Raw genomic sequence first — 25,155 nt, forward strand, 5'->3', positions numbered from 1 at the left:
TTTAACAGTGTAAGACTAGAAGGAAGGCAGTTAGTCATCACCACCCACCGCCAACTCTGGCCCCGCATGGCCAAACGCGTAAGGCGTGCGACTCGTAATCCGAGGATCGCGGATTCGCGCCCGCGTCGCGCTAAACACGCTCGCCCTCCCAGCCGTGGGGGTGTATAATGTGACGGTCAATCCCACTATTCGTTGGTAAAAGAGTAGTTTAACTGGCAATATTGATTATTAATGTAACCACGTGTTTGCAATATTTTTGTTTTAGCTCATTTGAATGCGTTGGTTAGAGTTATGCAAAATGTGATTCTTCTGTTTTAGCAGCTAATAATGTTAAAGTAAAGATGATGCTCTTCGTCAAATCAACCTCACGAATACAAAGTTTTCTTTAAACTTTCTAAACCTAAAAATATAAGGTATCAAGGTGGTGATAACTAGCTGCCTTACCTCTTGTCTTACACTGGAAAATTAGGGACGGCTAGTGCAGACAGCCCTCGAGTAGCTTTGCGCAAAATTCAAAAACAAAACAAAAAACAAATAACAGTATATAAGCCTAAGTCAGAGAAATAGGGAGTAAAGCACTCACATAAACGAGCATAATCATCAACCATGCGTTATTGAATATAAATACGACTCTGGTCACAACATACCCTTTCATTCATTTTACATTACATTTACATGAAGTAAAAACCTGTAAACAAGTAAGCTGGTTCTTCACTGTATCTGTTCTTGAATGGTGTTTCAACTCATTTATTATTGACACGCTTAAACTTTTATATATCAAATGCAGTTCTCAAACCCTCACTCGTACATTGTAAATAATAATTTGTGTTTTTCTCTATTTTCTTTTCGTACAAATCCTTCAAAATTTTCTAAAAAGTTAAATTTGCTTTGGTTCAGACTGGAGAATATTGTGTACATTTAACTACCACAAACACCAGAAGAATTAAATAATAACTACTTAACATTTCGTTTCTAACACTTTTTTCCTGAGCGATTTGGTAACGTAAATATCACTTTATAGAATATTCAATAACAAGTGAAAGATACATTTATGTTAAAGCGATTCATTGATGACTGTTGTTTATGGTAAATCCTGTTATTTTTGCTGGTATTATTAAGACAAGACTGATTTGGTAAGGATTACCATAATTCGTTATAATCCAAAGAAATACTTTGAATCCCCATCACACAAACATGTTCGCCCATTCAGTCGTTGGGGCGTTGTAAAATGACAGATAGCCCCAGTATTCGTTGGTAAAAGAATAGCTAAAGAGTTGGCGGTGGGTGGTGATGACCAGCTGCCTTTTTTCTAGTCTTACACTGCTAAATTAATGAGAGCTAGCGCAGATAGCCTTCGTGAAACTTTGCGCGAAATTCAACAGACAAATGTATGTAATATAAGTTCAATGTTTTTCAATAAGTGCAAAGTATATGAATTAATTTCAAAATATAAAAATTTCAAGACTTCCAATTTTGGATCAAAAGTGTTGAAGTAATATACTTTATTAGGAATTTACAGACAGTAGAAAGTATTTCAGTAATAGTTTCTTTCATCTCACATAAATTAAAAACATCATTCTAAAAAAAAAAGAAAATAGTTTTTATGGCTTGAACGGTAATGTTGATACCTATCAGGAAACATACGTTTTGTTTTATATCATGTAATTCTAACAAGATATGAACTATCACATTTTGATATGATTGGGTTTAACAACTTTAATAAAATTTCTTGTCACTTCTATTTGTCTATCTCTTGGTACTTTAATTCTCTGATTCGTTAAGGTTATTATTCCATTACTTTTATCCAGTTTCAGAATCTTTCACTGGTCTGTTTTATTAAATGATTATTCGAATGTTATTAATTCACCTAAAAATAGAATTTACAATTTGAAATATTCAAGAAATGGAATGTTCTCGACAACTGTATTTGTCACATGAGAAAATAAATTTCCGTCTACAATAAACACCAGTTCTACCTTGTTGTCTTCACGTCCTAGCAAAATTATTATATTTTGTTTTAACGGATTCTTTCTGTCAGTGTTTGGGTAAGAAAAGTTCATACCCTGAAGGGTCAGGTTCTTTATGACCTCTTCCTCCTCCCCGTACTTATGTTCTTGCCGGACTGGTATTTGTAATTGCAGAACTGAATATTATTTTGATCCTTTTCAGGGCAATGTCCATGTATTGTGGCTCATAGAAAGTGATTATTTTATTCTATCACCAGAATGTCAAGTTTGTTGGTGGCATTCTTATTTGGGCCCGGCATGGCCAATCGCGTAAGGCGTGCGACTCGTAATCCGCGGGTTCGCGCCCGCGTCGCGCTAAACATGCTCGCCCTCCCAGCCGTGGGGGTGTATAATGTTACGGTCAATCCCACTATTCGTTGGTAAAATAGTAGCCCAAGAGTTGGCGGGGGGTGGTGATGACTAGCTGCCTTCCCTCTGTTCTTACACTGCTAAATTAAGGACAGTTAGCACAGATATCCCTCGAGTAGCTTTGTGCGAAATTCCAAAACAAACAAACAAGGCATTCTTATTATTGTTTAATACATGTATATATGTGTGTATATATATATATATATTTCTTATTATTTTTTAATTTATTTTTATATTTAAAATATAAATTAACTGGGGAGAGATATTTGGGACTAGCTTCATCATGTATGAGATGCCTATCTAGTTCACATTGTAATTAGTTTTTCATCCAATTCTGATTAAAGTACATTATTGTATTATGTAGGAGTCTATCTGGTAACGGATTCTGGAACACATATCTATTTGTTTTTTAATTTCGCACAAAGCTACACGATGGCTAGCCGTCCTTACTAATTCAGCAGTGTAAGAATAGAGAGAAGGCAGCTAGTCATCACCACCGACCTCCAACTCTTGTTTGCAAGACACCTTCAAATCATATACTGATACATTTTACCAGCGTAATATTCCCAAAATAACCTGTATTTTCATAACTGACATTAAAATAAACAGTGAAACCAGTTTTACATTAAACTTTGCCAAATACAAATTTTGCAAGGGAAATACCAAAAGAAATTAAACGTACCTCAAGGTATAACATAATCAGTGATGACGAGAAACCCACTTGTTGAGAAATTTATATGCAAAAACGGCTCGTTTGGGTTGAGAAAATATTTTACATAGAAGAGCGAACAACGTTTTGACCTTCTTCGGTCATCGTCAGGTGAACCTGATTTTTTTTGCATATAAAAAAGGTATAACATAATTGATAAAGAGACAAATTCTGTGTGCTTTCATAAAATCCCAAGTTTCTGTGATTAGTTTCATGAGTTGATTCAGTTATTAAGTACATAAAGAAATTTTTCTCACGAATCTCGCACTGTGTAAAACTTTCTATTCCTATCGGTGACAGTAAATGAGCTAAAAAAATATTTAACTTTCTCTTGTTTTCTTCAGTGTATGTTCCAGCAGAAAACCTCACTTGTACTCGAGGATACTGAAGAGATGCTGACAGGTGTTGTAAGTATATATTACACACAATAACGTTAATAGTTTCCATTAAACATAAAAAGATGAAAGACTTTTAATATCATGTAGTTTTGATACAATAAATTTGTTTTTTGATAAAAAAACTCATTGAAAGGGCTATAAAAATTAACACTGAGTAAATAAATGCTTAACTATGTACTTTTAACGGTTCTAGATCCATGTCCTCCTGGTCATTATGACAGTGGATTACAAACTTACTGCCTACCGTGCCCAGGAGGGACTTATATGACATCTTATGCTGCTGACGCCTGTATGCCTTGTCCTGGAGATAAAATTACTGACGAAGAAGGAGCTGATAATAAAGATCTTTGTAGAAGTAATGATTTTCTTTTATTGTTTTTCTAAAAGTTAAAAAATGTTTATTTTGGTTAAAACACATTGTTATAATAAGACACTTCTTCATAACTTACATGGTTTTTATTGTATTAAACAGCTTTGCTTTTTTCGGAAAAGCTTTTCCAGGAGGTGGCAACAGTTGTTGTAACGATTTAGTATGTTAATATTTCTTTGTCAAAATATTATATTTACATAAAAAACATGTATATGACAGAGTGGTATTGTTTTGGTAAAATAGTTAACAATAATATATATATATATATATGTATATTTACTATTACGTATTTTTCCCTCTTCTTTGAATGATAACATCACGTAGACATTCTATGTACCTAATATTATAACTAAAGTAAAAGTTCTCATTGAAACATATATAAACAGAGCTTGTTTGTTTTTGAATTTTGCGCAAAGCTACACGAGGGCTATCTGCGCTAGCCATACATAATTCAGCAGTGTAAGATGAGAGGTAAGACACCTACCGCCAACTCTTGGGCTACTCTTTTACCAACGAATAGTGGGATTGACCGTCACATTATAACGCCTCTAAGGCTGAAAGGGCTAGCATGTTTGGTGCGACAGAGATTCGAACCCGCGATCCTCGGATTGCGAGTCAAACCCCTTAACCCACCTGGCCATGCTGGGCCTCTAAACAGAGATTTTCCAAAGTTTGGTTTCAAGAGAAAGACTCCTAACACTATGAAGAAAACGTTTACTCAGAAATTTTATGTTAACATAATTGTATTAAGTTATACGACTGAATGTTACTTGGCGCCACTATTTTCATATTAAGATACCATTGAAATTTCAAATATATCTTAAAATGTCTACTTGGTGATTCTAGTACATTATGAGGTGTTAATCAGTAGTTTGTTCAACATTATCTTATAATGAGAGTTATAATAATTTTATATAAATCTTTCTTTACTGGTAGGACGCTCGACTCCTAATCTATAGGTCACGGGATCGAACCCCGTCACACCAAACATGATCGCGTTATAAAGTGACAGTCAATCCCTCTATTTCTTTGTAAAAGAGTATCCCAAATGTTGGCCTTTGGCGATCATAAATAGTTGCCTTCTCTCTGGTCTTACACTGCTAAATTAGGGATGGCGAGCGCATATAGTCCTCGTGTAGCTTTCCTTTAAATTGAATAACAAAGAAATAAAGTTTACTTGTACTGTATTATGGGTTTCTCGTAAGAAGAAAAATTGTGATACGAGTAAGGGATTTCAATATAACTTTAACCCCCCTTACACGGGTTTAAGATGGGCTCAAACATTCAGACAAATAGTATTGAAGTACTGTGTTTCCTCAAGTATATGATTTCAAAATTAGAAACAGCAAGCGCTAGAAGCCATTTCTTAGCTTTCCGCGAAATTAAATAACAAACAAACATATTGGTATCTCTACCACACACCTGTGTGTCTCACGTCATTACTAAGAAGATCTAAAGATTTTTAATTAAAATACTCTGGCTATGAAAACAGCTTTTCGCGAGTACAGCTACACGAGGGCTATAACGCCCCCACAGCTGAAAGGGCGAGCATATTTGGCGTGATAGAGATGCGAACCCGCGACCCTCAGATTACGAGTCGCACGCCTAAACACGCTTGGCCATGCTGGGTCACATCATTGATAGCAAACGTATGCCCATTATGACCATAATGATAGGATTTGGCCATGCCGTAACGTTTTAAAACGTTATTTTGTGCTTATCAATAAAAGTGTTAATACCCATACCAGCCATTCTGAGATAAATTTTTATTTCAAGTGAATTTCTCGTCGTGAAGAAATATCGTGCTTATTGAATTAAAATTTTAAATATGTTAAATTAAAATTATTGTTGGGCTTAAAGAATTATACATATTACTATTATTGTAAACTCGCATTTGAAGATTTTTTTCTGTTTTACGAAATCGGTAGAGTAAGTAAACTAATTTTAAATACGACTCTCTGTCTTGAGATCCAACTGAAGTGGTTCCGAAGGCTACGCTCCCCTCGGTTTCAAAATGTACAATTACAAGATTCGCTTGGTGGACAGCACTGATTTCGATATGTCTTATTGCTTTGTGGTAAGTTACATGTTATCTTCAATTTCTTTATAATTAAAGTATGTGGAACACAGGGAGTAATCATTTGAAGATATTGATTTCTGTACTCACACTGCTGTTAGAAACATATGCTTTCACGTGAGGTACTATATTCATTTATGTGCCTGCTTACGACACACTATGTTGATAGATCTAATTTCAAGCAAGGTATTAATTTGAGATCTCCACCTTTATATAACGTATTATTTTGGTTCATGTGGCTTCATGTGAAGTACTACGTTCCATGGGTCGAAACATTACAACTGAATACACTTGTCTAAAGAATCCATACAATTATTTGTTGGTTAAGCATGAAACACATTTATAGTTATATCTGTAACCCATTATCCATAGCTTATTTAATAATAATATGTATTTTAATGGTCTTGAAACACGTGATTCTTATTTATTTACTTTTTGTAATGATCGTGCAGCGTTCTTTGTTGTTTCTACAACTGGAAAGAAAAAACTCGGGAATGTTTTGAAAAACCGTGTTTTACACAAACAGCCTGGTGATGAAAAGATAACCACTAATGAATTGGATATATTGGAGGCTATGCCACTGATCCATGAATGTGAGAAGAAGGTCCCTACAAAGAATGTTAAGAAGACAAAAACTAATATACTAAGAAAGCAAAAAGTGACCAAACGAACAACCCTGGAGACGATATATGAAAACGACCTTGAAGAAAGGAATACTTTGGTTCGAAATTCAATTAATTTCTTATTCATCTTACGTTATAATTAATATTTGGTTCAAGTAACTTTACATTTTTACAGTTAAAAACATTCCATTTTAATATAATGAACACTACGTCAAACTACGTGTACAATATCAAACAGATGTTGCATGTTTAAAATCAATGTTGTTAATACCTTGGGTTATCCTCAACTACTGAGAAAAATGCGTTCAAAGAATCTTTAATGTTCAGAGTCGTTTAAATACATGCGATTTTTTTTCCAAAATAGACCTACACGTGTTCGATACCTTTGAGGTCTGATAAGTCTGATTATCTTTACTAATGTTCATAGCATTAATAACATCTGGAATACATAAAGATCAGAATGACCTTTCGAAATTTTTCATTCACATTCATACTACTACTAGTGATAATGAATTATTGAATATTTTAAAGCACCATTAGGTGCGTGATTTACTCAAAGTTGCAAAAAAAATAAGACAGTTTGAAAACTATTTCTCTTTGTAACATAAAGTAAATAACCAGTCGTTTGTAGTTCAGATCACATAACTTTTCATGTGTAATTTATATAACAATAAATTGAGTGGAACACTTGACATTTAATTATAACTGTACTTTAATCTTGTCGAGGCAATAATATAAACAATCTAGTTATCCTTTGTGAACGTGTAAAATATAAATGGAAAACAGTACTTAAGCTATTGTCTGCTGTATATCATTCTTTATTTACTACATGAAACAATGGTTGAGATAGTTTTCCTAGTTTCAAGAAAACATTTATGAGATAACTGAAACCAATTTCATAATTTATAGTTTTCATAGAAACATTTATTTGTTTTTATGCATGTTATAGTAAAATTATTACTAAAATTTTGAGTGTTGCGCCACTAAACATAACTATATTCTACATCTTCAGATAGAAACACCAGCATCAAAACAAGGAAAAGCTGTTGAAGAATATATTCAGCGACCTCTGTCTGATAGACATGTGAACAATTATGGTGAACTTTTTATCGTTAAACCAAACAGTAAACAAGGACATCACAAGGAAAACGTTGTTATTCTTATTGAAAATTCTGACAGCCAAGATACGTTTATCATTGGAAAAGCTCGGAAACCAACCTGATTTTTCTTCAAAAGTGCGAATCAGAATTAATAAATGAATTTAAAAAACCGCCATTGTTAATTGTCTATCTAGAGTAAAGAGAAATAAAGATGGATTTTATCTCCACACTGTACAGTTACACAAATGTGATTGATACTTACAAAATTGCACAAAATATTTAAATTCAGTATCATTGATATTATTGGGCTATCAGAAACTTACACAGTAAATTAACTATTTACGTTTATGTACAAGCAAATTAAATATAAACTTTGAAAACTTAACGTTTTAACATATCGGAACATTCATAACTATTATTGAAATTTAAGAGACTGTGGCTTTAGTTCAACAATTCACAAGCGTTTTTTTATGTTTTTATTATTTCCTTTTTGCATTATTTATTTATAACCATATATAATGTTAAAACTTGAATAAAATATTAAACCAAAAGTAATGAAATGTTATTTACATATTTTTCGCCCATTTAAATGTAACAGCTATTATACATTAAATGTTTATTTCAGTAATAATTGTGTTTATATTGTTTGTAATACAGCTCTAAGTATATTAACTGTCACAATATACATCCAACAATTCACAGTTGTTACACTAAGATTTACATGCGACATTTTTTACTGAAACGCAGTATCAACATGAACTTCTTCAATTTCTACGTTTAATGTGTTTCATATCATGTATTACTAAGCTTAAGCCACATATTGGCTCTTCAATTATTACATTGTTATCAGCTTATGACATTTATAGTTTTCTTGTGCTTTGTCTACATGTTGAGCTACGTATTAATTATACAACATTTTCAGCAGAATTGTTGTGATATGCCTTCAGTTTATTTTTATTGTTTTCAAATGGTACTCAGCGATTAATGTGTAGCACTGTTATGATATAATTGACATGCACCATTTTCGGTTATTAAAGTATTATTGTTTTGTTTGTTTGTTTTTTAGAATTTCGCACAAAGCTACTCGAGGGCTATCTGTACTAGCCGTCCCTAATTTAGCAGTGTAAGACTAGAGGGAAGGCAGCTAGTCATCACCACCCACCGCCAACTCTTGGGCTACTCTTTTACCAACGAATAGTGGAATTGACCGTCCTTTTAGTATATTGCTGCTAAATTACGGTATGCTAGCGCAGATGGCCCTCGTGTATTTTTGCGCAAAACTAAAAACAAAAACCAAAGACTTTTGGTTTAGACCGGAAGGAGGCCCTGAATGACTGAAATTTTGTGACGCTACCATATTTAAATTTGTATTGGAAACAAATAACTGGCCAAATACTATTACAGTCATTTTCAGTTTAAGAAATGTCTGACTTATCCATTCGTACACCAATCGAATTCTATTTTACAATGAACATTAGTTGCACAGCAAGAGGAAAACAGTTCATAAATAACTAAGCATATACAATGTTAAAACATGACCTGATTGTATAAAATATGTTAGTTCTGAATTAGATTAGGTTCAAAGAAATACGTTCTTGTTATTTATATATTTGTTCATTTGATGTTTATAAGTTTATCCTTTTGTTGTTTTTCTTACTTACGTATGGATCAGAAAGTCTAAGGTTTGATCTTCGCCAACCAGTATTTGCACCTGGAAGGCTTTATCACATTGACAACCAAACCCTATATACATTCAAAGTTTTCTAGGCGCTGGTTACTACTTATCGGTTGCCCTTTTTATGTTAAACAGCTCAAAATTAGTTTTAGCTACATATAAAGCTTGAGGTGTTTAATTTGTTCTTTTATATCACGTATAACACGACGGACCGTTCTGATTGTGAAGACCAATGAAAATTGCAAAAGGGATTTTTTAAAAATTAGATTGTTGTTGTTTTAAATTAAGCACAAAGCTACGAAAGGGACGATCTGTGCTCTGCCCACCACGGGTATCGAAACCCGATTTCTAGCATGGTAAGTCCACAGACATACCGCTGAGCCACTGGGTGCCGAAAATTAGATTGTAATATCGTTTAATCTTAACTTAAATCAGGAAAATATATCACAACATAAAATTTATATATATACAAATTTATATTTCATTGTGTACATATATATATACAAAACTTTCAGCACATTGATTTAGTAGTAGTTGAGTACAAAATGGGCTCTCTGGGCTCTGTCCACCACAAGTATCAAAACGCCATTTTCACTGGCTTAAGACCACAAATGCATATCTTTACTACTGAGGAGAATTTGTTTTAAACTTAATTAAGATACAAGACTCGAATAAAAGCGTTTATTGGAGAAACCACAAAAAAACCTCATTCAAGAATGAGACAAAAAAAAAACGGTTTCATTCTTGTTCATGATGAGGAGAAACCCACTTGAAATAAAAATGTATTTCAGAACGGCTGGTGTGGGTATTAACACTTTTATTGATAACACGATGACATGTGATTACATACATATCTGTTCTTTTAAGGAGAAGGCCACGTCATTGTGGGTGTAGACTCGCATTCAAAATTTTATTTAATTAGTATTTTATGAATGTAATTTAATAAACTTGTTATATATTGTAGATTTTATTTCCAAGTTTAGTATTATACATTAATTTGAAATTAAATATAAAAAAGAAATGTGTCAGATGGTATGTTGAATGCAGTATTGATTCAAACGAGATGTTTCTGATGTCCGAATACAAATCTATAGTTTATAAACTTAATGAAACGATATTGAAAAGATAGAATATAAGATAAGAACTTTATATGCAAAAACGGCTCGTTTGGGTTGAGAAAATATTTTACATAGAAGAGCGAACAACGTTTCGACCTTCTATGTAAAATATTTTCTCAACCCAAACGAGCCGTTTTTGCATATAAATTTCTCAACAAGTGGGTTTCTCGACATCACTGATAAGATAAGAACCTTCTTTCCTTTTATTTTCTCTGAATTAACAGGCATTCCCGTCCACTTCTATTTTTGAAAGAACTTTCTTATTACACCTACTTCACTCAATGGCATATGTATAACCAATCGAATGCTTAGAATATCCCATACTGGCTTTCACAGCCTCTGAGAAATATTTATTTCAGTGTTAAGTCTTATAATATTTCTTATAATACAAATGAAGTGGTAAACATAGGTCTGATAAATAGTTAAAAGTCCGTGTTCCTTAAATTTGTTTAGTAGGAGTAACACTCGGCCTGGTAAAATAATCATTAAAATATGAACAACACCAACAGGATCAGTAACACAAGAACCTGTGTTATAAATACGTATTATCTCTACATTACCGTGTTTATTTACAAGTGTTTTTTTTATTTGTGGTTCCTCATATGTAAAAAGTTATTATCTTGAAAGCGTCCGTTCAAGTAAGTACTTGATGCTGAAGAAGCACCTTTAGTTCTAACTATTAATTGTATCTCTAAAGATTACCTGCATGTTTCAAAGGGATGACAGTCTTTGCTTACTTTTAATCATAGGTAATAAAGTTAGGTTCATCCAATTTAATAGTTTCAACAAATAGAAAACGTATTACGAAGTTTACAATGATCCTCTTCAAAAAAGGAAAAATCTGAATCAACTATTGGTTCTCCACTTATAATTAGCGTAACTTAAAGCAAGGTTAAAATTTTTCACTTTTACCGTTAGCAAGTATTTAGTTTCTTGTCATAAATGTTGATGAAATTAATTATAGAGAAAATGACAGTATTAACACATAATTATCTGAAATATCTCAACAATTTGTAAAAGTATTATCAAGTGTTGATACAACAGCCCCTACTAACTCAGTGGGTTGGTAAATACAAAAAAGGTAAATAAATTACAGATATGAAATTGTCAGTTTCAACCTATGATTAGTAAGGGATTGAGTAAACTGAAAAAAATAATACTTTAATCACCTAAACAGAATTCAGTTATCATAATTGAATTATCAACAAGTGATTCCAAAGCAACGACAAAATCATTATATTTATCAGAAGATGGATAATAAATATAAACTGTATGAAATCATTCTATAGCAAATCTACACAATTTAATGTGATAAGTGATAATAATAAAATTAAAATTAGATTTATACTTTAAGTCAGAGCTTGTATATACAACAATTCCACCACCACGTTCAGTGGGTCTACCTATAAAATCTATATTATAGTTTAATAAAGGTTTTAATTTCCAATAAGAAATAAAGTGATCAATCATCTGTTTTGCCTATTTAACATTATGAATCTTATTAGTGGTGTCTTCTTTAACATCCGTGAGATAACGTCTTAAACGAAAAATAAATTGACAGTTAAACCTGCTGGTTTGATTTATTTTTGTTGTAAAATAAAGCTGAATTGTTTGTTAAGAATATTTCATTATTAATACACAGTTTTTAGCGTTTTATAAATATTTTAGCATACTCATACAAAATGTTCTCAGAAAATGTTTTACCACTTGTGTTGGCCATATTGTAACAAGAAGAATGCTTCTGTCACGTGATATGCCATTCTTTCTTGATTGGTTAAAGGTAAAAACTCGAAAACCTGTTACATGGCGACGGAAACTACAGATCTACATTGGGTTATTTTTTTAACCAAGAAAAGGTTTTCAAACTTTAGTTTCGGCAACATGTTCAAGGTATACTTGGCTAACCACAACTAATATATTTTATGTCCTTCTTGTGGCTCAACGATAAATCTGAAACGTTAAAACGCTGAAAATCCGGTTTTATATATATGTGATGGGCACAGCACATTTAGCTGTTGAGTAGATTTTTATTTACTACAAACAAAAGAAAACAAAACATGTAAAATGTCATTGTTTGGTCATTTTAGTTACAAACTGAAGTCTCTAACTGTTTCCAACGATAACATGTTTTATATGATCACGTATAGATTTTTCTCTTGGCAAATTAACTATAACATAGTTACCAAACATCTATTAATACTAAGGGGAGTGAGAGGACTACAACACCAACTGAACAATTTAAGAGTAGGTTTCAAGGGACACTCTACCCAAATCTGGCATGTATCTGTTTATTTGTCCTTCCCGGATCCTGAGTGCTTATACACCCAATCAGAAGTTAGCGAAACCAAATTTGACTCACATACACAGATGAAACAGATGGCTGTCCAAACGGTTTTGTTTTCTTATGTTTGTTTGTTTGTTTTTTGAATTTCGCACAAAGCTACTCGAGGGCTATCTGTGCTAGCCGTCCCTATTTTAGCAGTGTAAGACTAGAGGGAAGGCAGCTAGTAATCACCACCCACCGCCAACTCTTTTACCAACGAATAGTGGGATTGACCGTCACATTATAACGCCCCCACGGCTGAAAGTGCGAGCATGTTTGGCGCGACTCGGGCGCGAACCCGCGACCCTCAGATTACGAAGCGCACGCCTGAACGCGCTAGGCCATGCCAGGCCCCAAACAGGTCTGTTTCAGTAACATATATCTGAACATATATATATTGTATATAACATCTGTACGAATAGGAATATTAATTCACTTCTTATCTTTATAATTACACTTTATATGAAGACTTGATTATAAAACACGTGTGAACCAGAAAACATTTGTCAAACTTCTTTGAGGCTTTTGTTGTCCTCTATTTCACTTCCATTTGCTAGCCAATAAAAACATAATATTAGCTTTTTAGTAACCATTTTACTCTTTAAAACAAGAGAGCTTTTCAAAATATCACATAAGCACAAGTTACACATCGGTGATTATACCAAAGTACAGAAAACATTAAACTAAAACAATAACTGCCTTAATTTAAATAAATACTTTTCACATTCAGACGAATAATTTCCTTTCCATTTCTAGATAAGTTTATAACACGGAGTTTCATGGTCCCTTTGTGGTTTATCTTAATTTTATTTTTTAAATCAACACAGGTCTTGGTGAGTGTATCTTAAACTATATCTCATACATTTTACACAGTCACTGACTAGTAAGAAGCTACCAGTAGTTACTCATGTATCCTTTTGAATCAATTATTCATGCTGAAACCAGTAGTATTTTGAGTACAGTTTTGTGTCTTTATTTCAATCTTATCTTGACTATAGTTGTAGTTGAGACTTGGTTTATATCTTTTGTTATATGAAGTTTTGTTGTTTTTTGTATGCAAGAACCTTGTAAGTAACATTAGGAAAACTAAGCACAAAAGCTCATAAAATTGTTACATTTCTTAAAATATTTTTTACAATAATTTCGTGGTGTAAACAAAAAATATTTATTATCTTACAAATATTTATATGCACTACAATTTCAGTATTACTGAGCGTTAAGTTTTGATTACACTGAAAAATCAGCATCTTAAAATTACACAGAATTTTATTTCACTGTTATAGAATATATATCACAAAACTGTTATCACAAATCAGTTACACAGCAAGTAAATGTTTGAGTACAGTAGACTATAACAAAATTTACTCAAATTTCACAAAATACACTACCAACACTGCAAATATGTCTTATGTATTTTTTTTCAAAATATAGGAATTATATTTTCTAGGCTAAAATAACTGATAATTTGCAACAGTACATAAGTTTAAGTTTGTTGATGTTGATCATAGACTTTAGATAACAAAAGTAATTAGTGTTCAGGCAATATACACAGGGGCTAATGTAACTGGCAGAAGGCTGACTTGCCCCTATGCTTTATTTCATACACTGTTATTGACAACTGCATGAGAATGAAAAACAAACATGGAATTCAAGTTTATTTTTATAAATTAGAGGCTTTATTGTTTAAAAAAATCAATCTGAACAGTATAACCAATTTAATTTTTGTTATCCATGAAACACATAGATACATACATATATTTCAAACTGAACTTTATAATCACTACCTTCAGAATCTGAATGTGTTGTGAAGGGTAAACATAGCACTGGAAAAACAAACTATGTCTTAAAAATTAAATAAAATCATGTCTGTTTATTTATGTGGTAAAAGGATATTTCAATCAAATATCATAAAATGCTATTATTCAAAAGGAACGTTAATCACATTTGGGTATTTAAGATGCTGTTTTTGAGAATATCTTCAAAGTTCCTTTTTGTATCCAGGATAAGCCGGAAGGTGTGGAGACTTTAGTATCGTTATCTTCTTTCTAAAACAGAAAAAGTCGCATCTTAATATTTCTGTATAAGTTTTAGATAAGACAGGTAACTTGTGTATACGTGCCAAAGTATGCATGTCACAATAATTTATACAGGTTGTGTTCAAAATTGTTAATTAAACTACTTTAATATCAATGCATGTTACCACACAATAAGTGCTTGGTCACTTTGACTGACCTTGTAACCAATAAAGTATATATAACTTTTAATTTAGTAATTGTATCTTCATGATATGTTGTAAGCTTTTATATATAAAGTACTTTGAACAGAAAAGAAATCAGATTTTTAATGAGGTGTTTTTCCAACACACACACACTAAATATATCATAGGTGAACAAGGCTAAATTACAAAAACATATTATAGATACTGACAAGTCAGAATGTAAACCTCCAGTCTTCTTGCTTTTCTTACATAGAAAATGTCCAACCTACATGACACATCCCCTCTTACATAATTATTTTAAAAAAAGTCAATAATTCTTTTTGAAATTGTTGTTGGATTATTTCTGACCAACAGAAAAAGAAGAATTCCCTTTACAAGGAACTTTATGTTGGTTATTTCACAATTAGATAATTCAGATAAATGTCTAACTAATTTACAGTTTCATTAGAAAGATAAAATTACAGTAATTATAAGACCTCCTACTACAGTGAATGATAACTATTTATATTGTAAAAAAACATGTATATTTGAAATAAGTACAAATTTTTGTAGATAAACATTGTCTCACTCAAAACAAAAATGGTTTAGAGTGCTTCACCTGTTGGCAGCCCAACTAATAATACAAGTACTAACTTTATTGTTTTCATATATATAATTTTGTCTTATTCTTTAAGGCTGGTTGGAGTGTTGCATTCAGATTGACCCAGAAATATTTGGAAATTCATAAATAACTCTTCAGTAAAAATATCTCATAATAAAATCAGATTTTTGGTGTGCAAAATACTTGTAACGTTTAATTAATGCTTTAAAAATTGTGAAGGTATACCTAGTTTATTCAGAGTTATATATTTTGATGGTTACATGGTGACCACAATGTGTCAAAATGACCAAAACAGTATTTAGATCCAGCCCAAATCTTTTAGTCCATTTATTTTGCAAACCAGACTTGTAAAATCTGATAATTTATTCATTTAGAAACATAACTTATTGTACTTCCTAAGATGTAGAGTACAAATTAGTGTTTATACACTGTGATAAAACATGAGTAATTTGTAAAGTAATTAAGCTAGTAAACACCACTCAAACTACATTTCAAAACTCTTTCTAAACTATTTTCTAACTGTTTCTATTTTCACATAATAATGCACTTATGGCTGAAAAGGCAAGAATGTTTGGTGGGACAGGGAGTCAAACCTGTGACCCTCAGATTTTAAGTCACATGCCCCAATCACCTGGCCATGCTGGGCCTCATTTGTAGGAGAATATTAGAAGAAAAATAATTATTTACTTGATTTATACATTTTAAAATTTATACATGTATAAATATGAACTTTGAGGTACATAAGAATTTTTTGTTGTTGTTGTTTTTCCACATATTTTTGCATTTTCATTTATAGCAACAATAATTAAATCATACATCAAAACTCTTATCCTGGTATGAGCAAGTTGAGCAATAACTGGGAGGAATAAGTTCAGTAAAATACAAAAAGTAACATACATTTCCAGATAATAATTTCTTCCTAACATTCTCATGTATAGTCGGTTCCCACAGACTGAAGTGGAGAGCATGTGGATCTTGAGTTGAGGTATCATACAGCTTTTCATGACAAAAGTTAATACTCTCAGCCACTTTGACCTTGAACAATTCTAGGTCTCTCTCATATCTACAGTTAAAAATATTTTCTTATGATTATTGATAAGTCTTAAACTAATTTTGTTACATAAAATTCAAAGAAGTATCCAACAGTACTGCAAAATAACAAGTTCAAAAATAATGGAAACATCAATACTACTTACAAAGGGTATTAAAATAATTACTATTTGTATTAATCAAAATCTGGAAGCTTACAATTTGAGGAATGCATAACCCATCTTCCATTTAGCAACCATTAGTTGCTGCTTATCTTCAACTCCAGTTATCACAAAGTTATTAAAATATTACATTTTGTCAAACTAGTTTTATTTTATATGAATAGACAACTACCTAGTAGTGAAATTCACATATTCTTAACTATTAATTTATAAATTAAATACACATTTAACTTACACCTGTGTAAGATCATTACTATTAAGATAAAAGCTAACTTTAAACTTAAAACTTCGAAATTCATAGAAGTAATTATTCATAAAAAAACAATTAAATTCATTTGATTTCAAATTTTTTATAAAAATTACATTTTCTTTGTAGAAGAAGTAATAATAAACAAACTGTACTATTATGCTTATTCAATTTTGAAACCTATTCATTAACAAACTTTCCTTTACTTATAGGTTAATTCTAATTAATGCAAAGATTTCAATGCTGAAAAATGAAACTGATTAAAACATGTTTGAAGTCATATCACAGTAAATAAATATAACCTATAGAAAATGTATATTCATTAATAAACAACAATTGTGGTGTGGAATATAGATATCAGATCTTTAAAATGTAAAGAAACTGTGGCAATCTACATTCAAGTTCCAAAACACCTCAAGTAAAAATAAGCTGCAGGAGCAGCACATTGACAGGGGTACAGTTTGAATGTATGCTTTAACTTTCCTTACTATAAATGATTGTTTAATATGAGAAAATGTGATTAAGGCTGTTAGAACATATCTGTTATACAGAAAGTAAATGTTTGAGTAGAGTAGACCATAACAAGTGTAACTCACAAAATTTGTGAAATACACTACCAACACTGTAAATATGTCTCAAATATTTTTTTTCGAGACATAGAAATTATATTTTCTAGGCTAAAATAACCAATAATTTGCAACAGTATACAAGTTTAAGTTTCCTGATGTTGACCATAGATCTTAGACAACCAAAACAATTAATGTCCAGATGATAAACACAACTGACAAAAAGCTGACTTATCCCAATGCTTCATTTCATGTTGTTTATCCTTACCAAGTACTAAAGTTGGACAGTATACAAGAGGGTAAAAATGAAAGGCTTTTCTAATGAACAAAATATCTTTTTTTTTAAGGTATCATTAGATAAAAGTGACAACATGATTTCCTTTATTATTTGTTTTGGTCCAACTGTTGTTATAATAAGTTGTTAATGGACAAATTATAGCAACAACTCGCTTGTTTGTCTCCAAAACATGTGCATCACTCAAGGAGTATGAAAACACTTTTATATAAAAGACAATTTTATATTACTTTTGAGGGATGATATTTAACTCTGTGAGACATTATGAGGTCAGTTTATTTGACCAACCTTGTAACCATTATAAAATTAGAAAATAATTATAAATTTCTCCAATTTTCTCTCTGAAATGACTGCAAATTAGAACACAAAATTAGAAATGTTTATCCCAACTAAGCAGCTTAAATATATAGATATATATACATAAACATACACATGCTGGTATAGTTTGTTTACTGTGTTGTCAATTAGTGCCTTTCTATCATACTGGGAGCTGGAATGCTAACTTCAAAAGGCAAGTTTTCAACTTATCCCAAATGGTCGTACCTTATTTTCCTTTTCTTGCATTACTTCAATTCATTTTCTTCTTTACTTGGGAGAGCAGTCACCTTTCCACATTTTGTCTGCAGGTAGTGAATGGTGATAAAGATGAGGGGCATTGTGGGCTTGAGCACCCACATCTCGTTCTCATAATTTCTATATCTATTGCGAGACTGGAGGTTAAGACTAATATACAGTGTATCCCCACCACATTGTGGGTCCTACTTCTACAGTCACCTCTAAAAACTAGGGCACATCTTATAATCCCATATTATAGCTTGTTCTCTGGGATCTTTTCAATTAGTGCAGCATTTTTGTTTATTTTTGTTTCAGCTTGTTTTCTAAGTTATAACAAACTAATATACACACAAAATTAAATTATTCTATAGCCCTTCAAACCTGTCTGACTAATATTTATAGCATATAAATTGCAATTCACATGGGGAATGTGTATCCCACTTCACAGTACTGAATTACATAACACAGAACTATTCAAGAGCATACCTCATAAACAATTATTATTATTATTACTATTTATTTTAATTTGTCAATACTTACATTTTAGTTACTTTTATAATAATAAATAAAAAATATACAGGAAAAAAAACAAAAACAAGGTCTGATAGAGGAAAAGCTAGAACAAAGTAGAATGCCAGTCTTAGAACAAAGCTTACTAGAAGTATTAGAAATGTTTTGTTGAAATAGAGAATGTTCATGGCATAGAAACAATTGTGATGTAGCTAGATTTAAGTGGTTTTAATCACATAACGTTATTAAAAATACATGGCTCAAGGTTTAACTCTCTGTATACAGATTGTTCCTTTTGATTGATCTTATAAACACCATGTAACTATGAAACTGTAAGTATTATAAGTGAATGTGCCAGGTTACCTTCATGAAATTTGATAAATTTCTTTGTGAGCATTACCAGTCTTTTATATACACAAAGAGTCAAAATTTACAAAACTTTTACTGAGATATTCTATGTAATAGGTGATTTTCATGGTAATAATAAAATTACTATTAATATTAATAATATTTCTTTCACATAATATCTGGAACTTCCCAAACAAACAAACGGGTTTCATTCAAACTCTCTCTCTCTCTCTCTTATTTTCTTTATTTTACAATTAACTGTATCACAATAAACCATATTAAAAGTTAAAATTTGAGTAATATAATGAAAAAAAATTATATTTATTTTAAAAGAGAATTACTTAGTTGATTCTGGTCCACAACAATTATTAATCTTAAGAGCTGTAGGCTTCTTAACTTTTTAAAACTTCTCTCATTTTATTTTACAGTGTTATTTATCTTTAAACCATGAAACTTTCAAAGTTTTACATTCAGAAATTAATACAATGCAAACCTGTAAGGATAAACATACAATTGGTAAACAAAAAGCAACTGTATGTTACAATAAATTTATCAGTTTATAATTAAACATGTCATAAAACATTAGAGTTTGGTCTATTACATTTTTAAACACTGCATTCATTACCTAGTCCCTCAGGAATTTAAGAAGTAAGACTAAATAACTAATCATTTGCATTTCATATTAGATTAAGTTCTCTAGAATTTTTTATAACAGGAATTTTACCTTATAATAACTAAACTACTACGAATTTCAGTCCTTTTTCAGATATTTATTAAGGTACATATGAAAAGTTCACACACTTATCATAAGTTATGGCATAAGTTAGAAAAGGTCACTTGGGTATTGTATTCCAAAGTTGAATTAGTTATAATGACTAATATCCACTTGAAGTCAAAATAAGCAAAAATTAACTGATAAATGTTTATTACTATGTGTACGATACAGTTATTAGCTTGTACCTTTTTTGGTGAAAGTGCAGAATTCTTTGAACAAGATTTTCTGTTAAAAGGACATTTACTTGCAAAACTGATGCTTCTGGATTCAGTGGATTTTGATTTTCTATTTTATAGAAAATTCAACGAGCGTACAAAATTACTTGCCAAATGTGATTGACATTTCTTCTACAAAATAGAAAGATTAAAGTATTAGTTGTTTTTTTTAACAATTACGTTTATAAATTCACCAGTAAGATGTATCAGTTTTCAATAAATATGTTCCACAAATCTATCTACCTTTTAACAGTTAAAAAATTACACTTTTACTCAAAACAGTATCAATTAATAAGCTTAATATACCAAATCTGAATTTCTTGTTTTGAAATTAGAGGAGCCTATGAAAAATAAAATTCCTTACATGGAATAAAATCTATAAAACATATGATAAACAACCTCTAATGTTTTAATTATTTCATAAATTCTTCATGAAAACTCTAAACTCAGAATTCAGTAATTTTGTTTTCAATAGTTCAACAAAAATGTCATCTTTTAGAAAACTTCATTATTCGAACGTTTTCTTTCTTGATATATGTGTGAAATTCACACACACACACATTAAATATATATACAAACATACATACAAATATAAATTTAACTGAGCTGCAGAATCTTTGAAAAATATTACATCAAAAGGGAAGAAAACATGATTTTTAAAAAATCATATGTCCATATGTACCATATGGGTACTCTTTTACTAACAAATAGTGGGATTGACTGTTGAATTATAATGCCACAATGGCTGAAAGGGCAAGCATGTTTGGTGTGACTGGGATTTGAACTCAGGACCCTCAGATTATGAGTTGAACACCTTAATCCATCTGACCATGCCAGGCCCATATGGAAGTTAAGTAAGGAGGATAGTGAAGAGGGAAAGAGCAGAAACAAGTGAAAAGGAGAAGGAAAGGTAAAATGCACCAGAAAGTGCTGCCCAATAATCAGCAATGATGCGGACTGACAAACCATGGTTGAACATCCAATTAATAAAAGGCAGAAAGATGGGGCATAATAAAACAGTCAGGAGGAGAGGAATGGTAGATGGATCAATAACAAAATATCACCACAGTCATACTGAGATGGACAAAATTGGAAGGAAATAGGTATTTGACAAGAAAAGGTTACATGATAGGAAAATCTGTCACTATGAAAAATACAAATTTCATACATGATAGAGAAATACTCTTTCATGAAAAAGGGATGCATAATACTGAAGCAAAAGTGAATGGATATTTGGTATACGAAGGAGGTGTTGATACCAAGTGAAGAAGCAGAGAAAACCAAGATTAAGTTGGTCACAGTAGGATTTTAGAAGAACTTTCATGTATCAAGTTAAAGACCCAAGGGTTTAGTGGAAGAGAATTGTAGGCAAAAGGTATATTTCCCAACAGAAGACACTAATCCTAGCTAAAAACTTTGACAGCCAGAGCCACAGGATGGGGAACAGAAGAATAAAACAGATGAAGACTGGAGGAGAGAGGACTGGCAAAGGTGTCATGAGGGGCATACCCAAGCAAGAACAAACTCAAAAAGACCATGGGAGAGAAGAGATCACACCATGGGTAGAAACATAACCTGGCTGAGACAGGCTGTCTCTCACAAGATACACAGCTCCAGGCACATAATAAGGAACAAAAGTTAACCCTACAGGAATAAGCCCAGAAGGATACAGTCCAATGCCCAAAAACAAAGGGACTGGGATATATATTCCCTTAATAGTAGGTGTAAAGATAACTGTTGATGCATCAGAGTGGACTGTTGACTGTATGATCAGCCAGAAAAGGAAAGTTATGGAAATGTTCCAAAGAGCAGCGAGTTAAGGTGATCAGTCATGTTGCATCCAAATGCCAGAGATCATGTCATACAGAAATGCACCTCAATCCAAGAAGAAAGCATTGGTGAAGAGATAGATGTGGTTTAGAAGTTGGTAAGAAAGGGCCATAAGTATGGAAATGGTCCAGTCAAAATGACAATTCCTTGTGAATGTGAGAGGGGAAGTTCACAAAAAAGAACAATGGAACCTGAGAAAAAAAAATCCTCAGATATGTACGATCCATTGGAGGAGATTATCATGTGCAAATCTCTATGAAATTAGGGGTTTCAAGGAAGTTAAAATCCCAAAAAGCAAAAGAACCCTCATGCAAAATGACAATGAGAAGTGCAAGTCCTAGTGTCCAGATACCCCAAAACCCACAAGCAAAAAGAATAAAATGAAAAAAATACCAACAATACCATATATTGAGTGGGCATGAAAAAGGACTTGGATATCCTGACAAGTCACCCAAACTAAGTGGTTTCCTGGAAAGAAACTGAAGTGTGAGAAGAGGATATTACCCAATAGTAGGCCAACAGAGAGTCAATCATCTAGAAAAAAAAAGACAGTCCTAGGCCAAATGAATACAAAAATAGTTAATGCTGTGCCATGGAGAACAGCAAGGAATTGAAAGATGCAAATCTGATAGACAAAAAATAGAAAACACAGAGAGGATGGATTAACAGCAATGTGTGAAATGGTATCTGATATGATAACCAAAGAAACTACAGACCAGGTAAAAAGAACATACAGAGTCATAGAAAAAAAAAGTGGGAAAAGGAGCAAAGAAAGATAGGGAAAGAGAGGCTATTGAAAATGAGTTCAGCTAGAGGTAAGATAAAACAATTGGGTGTCTAGAGTGTCATACATGACAATAAAATCACACTGTCAAGATAAGCAATGCACCAGTTGTTAGGTAATGGAAGGAGAAAAAAAAAGCTCTACAACCTGGAATGAGAAGGTTTTTGATAAATTGATTAAACATGGAATAGGAATCAAAGAATAAAATTAAGAAAAAAACATGAGAAAGTAATAAGGATATAAATAATACAACTTCAAACCAGGTCTCCAGTGAGAAATGAACACCATCAACAATGGCTACCTGAAGAAAGGAATCCAGACAAAGAGAAAGGTACTGTAAAATGGAATGCAACTTAACTCAACAAGTCCTAACAAAGGGAAACAAACTAAGGAGGGATAGAACAGAAGTGGAATAGGTTAAAAAGGCAAAGAGAAAAAAAAAATTTCTGCACAAAACTTCTCTAAAGCATGGTGAAATGCCTCAGACAATATATGGAGGAAAGACAGGGGTGGTGAGAAAAAGATGAAAATGCAAAATGGGGAACCACAGAATCAAATATAAAGCAAGTGGCCTGATCACAAAGCAGACCAAATAGATAACAAAAGGCAGAGAATCTAGAAAGGATGAACATCTGCAAGTCAAGACATAAAAAAGTGTCACAAATATAAGCAGGATGAAACATCTAGGTGTGATAGGAAAAAAAAACATTTAATAAAAAGGTAGGAGGAAAAACAAAATAAAGTTTAGAAACTGGGTTCACAAAGTGAAAAAGAATATTACAGGATACAGTTAAAAAATTAGGAAATGAACACACATGAGAATGAAAATCAGAAGAGACTGGACATTCTCCAAATGGTAAGACACTACTCAAAGCAAATCAGGTTGCATTTGAAGTACAATAAGCCATACCAGACTGGGAGAAAGAACATCAGGTGAAGGGACTGGGGTAAATGAATCAGTAAACCTGTGGTAATCCATAGCATGTTGAACATTCTCAAAAATAAACAAGCCTCCAGAAGCCAGAGTATAAAATAAGTAATTAAGTATCAGTTACATTCAGTTGAGAATTCAAGACAATAATCAACATTTTTGTTACAAAACTATAGAAAACAAAAACCAAAGTTTCATTAACCAATGTAAATCTCATCAAATTAAACACAAATTTGAAACTTCAATGCCAAGGAAAAGAATGAAGTTATCACAAATGCGAGTGCATAGAGAAAGTTAGTACAAATGGAGATCACACTACCCTGCTACTGGTAGAGGGCTACCATTGCATGATTATGTCATCATGCACCAGCACAGTTCATGTTAAATATGAGAATTTAAGTATAAATTAGCACAAGGCTAGTAGCATGCAAATCTCACAAGCAAACATGCAAAGGAAATGGCATTCTTGTGCAAGTAGATGAATTATTATTTTGGAATTATATAAATATGTTCTATACTTATTATACAACAATTTAAACTATTCAATTACTGTTTTATTATTAAAAACCACTGAATATCAATTTTATTACAAATGTGTTCATACTAAATGTTAAGGATGGTATATTACTGATATTAAAATATCAAAAACGTTACAAATGTATAGCATTATGTGGTGAAGGAAGCTCATATATTTGAAATGTGAAATTATTCCTTTTATCAAATATATTAATTCCCTTAACAACTGAATCTAAATAATGCAGTTCAGTGTCTGATATGGAGATACTTTCAATTTGTAAAACAATAATAATGGCTGTATCTTAAACTGACCTCCATTTCTGGAATCCTCTCTTTACATCTAGTTCTCCAGTTTCAATATTTATTAAAGGATGAAAATCTTATGGTTCAAAAACTATTAGCTGTAAGAAAATAAGATGAAATTTTAATACAAAATATATTTAAATTTCAATTTATAAGTACATATTAAGTTGGAAAGCAAATAACGTTTTTTTAGTTTTTTTTCCAAAAGTTGTGATTGAGTTTTGAGGAAAACAACTTTGAAATGTTTGCCTTTTTCTCAATGACAATGTATTAATAAGCCTTACTTCTTACTTTAAGTTAATTGATAAACATTTAGAAAAAAAATTTTAACCTATAAAACCTAAGGAATAGTTTCAAAGAGGTGCATGTATGCTACATGAACTAAAAAAGGTTTGAAAGCTTCAGAGACTACAAGAAACACATGTACAGTTTATAGACTGTTCAGGTAGAATATTCATGATGAAACTTTGTAGAATGGATGG

The 25,155-nt window shown here is 31.8% G+C and overlaps 3 protein-coding genes across 15 annotated transcripts in view; 2 read left to right on the forward strand and 1 right to left on the reverse strand.

Moving 5' to 3' along the window:
• The window catches only part of LOC143242898 (uncharacterized), a 247,365-nt gene that overhangs the window by 52,343 nt on the left and 169,867 nt on the right, over nt 1-25,155 (forward strand). The gene's annotated exons all lie outside the window — the stretch shown is intronic.
• LOC143242902 (uncharacterized) lies at nt 3,409-7,963 on the forward strand. The gene is made up of 5 exons (XM_076486519.1): nt 3,409-3,491; nt 3,676-3,837; nt 5,821-5,929; nt 6,382-6,650; nt 7,565-7,963. Exons 4-5 carry the CDS (start codon nt 6,504-6,506, stop codon nt 7,772-7,774), a joined length of 357 nt encoding a protein of 118 aa, XP_076342634.1. The 5' UTR covers nt 3,409-3,491; nt 3,676-3,837; nt 5,821-5,929; nt 6,382-6,503; the 3' UTR covers nt 7,775-7,963.
• On the reverse strand, nt 14,017-24,934 carry LOC143242134 (AKT-interacting protein-like). 4 transcript variants are annotated; one of them, XR_013022451.1, is made up of 4 exons: nt 24,683-24,932; nt 18,450-20,441; nt 16,485-16,650; nt 14,017-14,813 (listed from the first exon to the last, which is right to left on the reverse strand). XR_013022451.1 is itself a non-coding variant. In XM_076485435.1 (4 exons), exons 2-4 carry the CDS (start codon nt 18,468-18,470, stop codon nt 14,721-14,723), a joined length of 213 nt encoding a protein of 70 aa, XP_076341550.1. In that variant the 5' UTR covers nt 18,471-20,441; nt 24,683-24,930; the 3' UTR covers nt 14,017-14,720. The 4 variants fall into 4 exon arrangements, 1 of the variants encoding a protein (XP_076341550.1); XR_013022453.1 differs by having other exon boundaries at nt 18,450-18,605; nt 24,683-24,792; XM_076485435.1 differs by having other exon boundaries at nt 16,485-16,583; nt 24,683-24,930.

This window comes from Tachypleus tridentatus, unplaced genomic scaffold (assembly GCF_004210375.1).
Source record: "Tachypleus tridentatus isolate NWPU-2018 unplaced genomic scaffold, ASM421037v1 Hic_cluster_2, whole genome shotgun sequence".
NCBI classification, from domain to species: domain Eukaryota; kingdom Metazoa; phylum Arthropoda; class Merostomata; order Xiphosura; family Limulidae; genus Tachypleus; species Tachypleus tridentatus.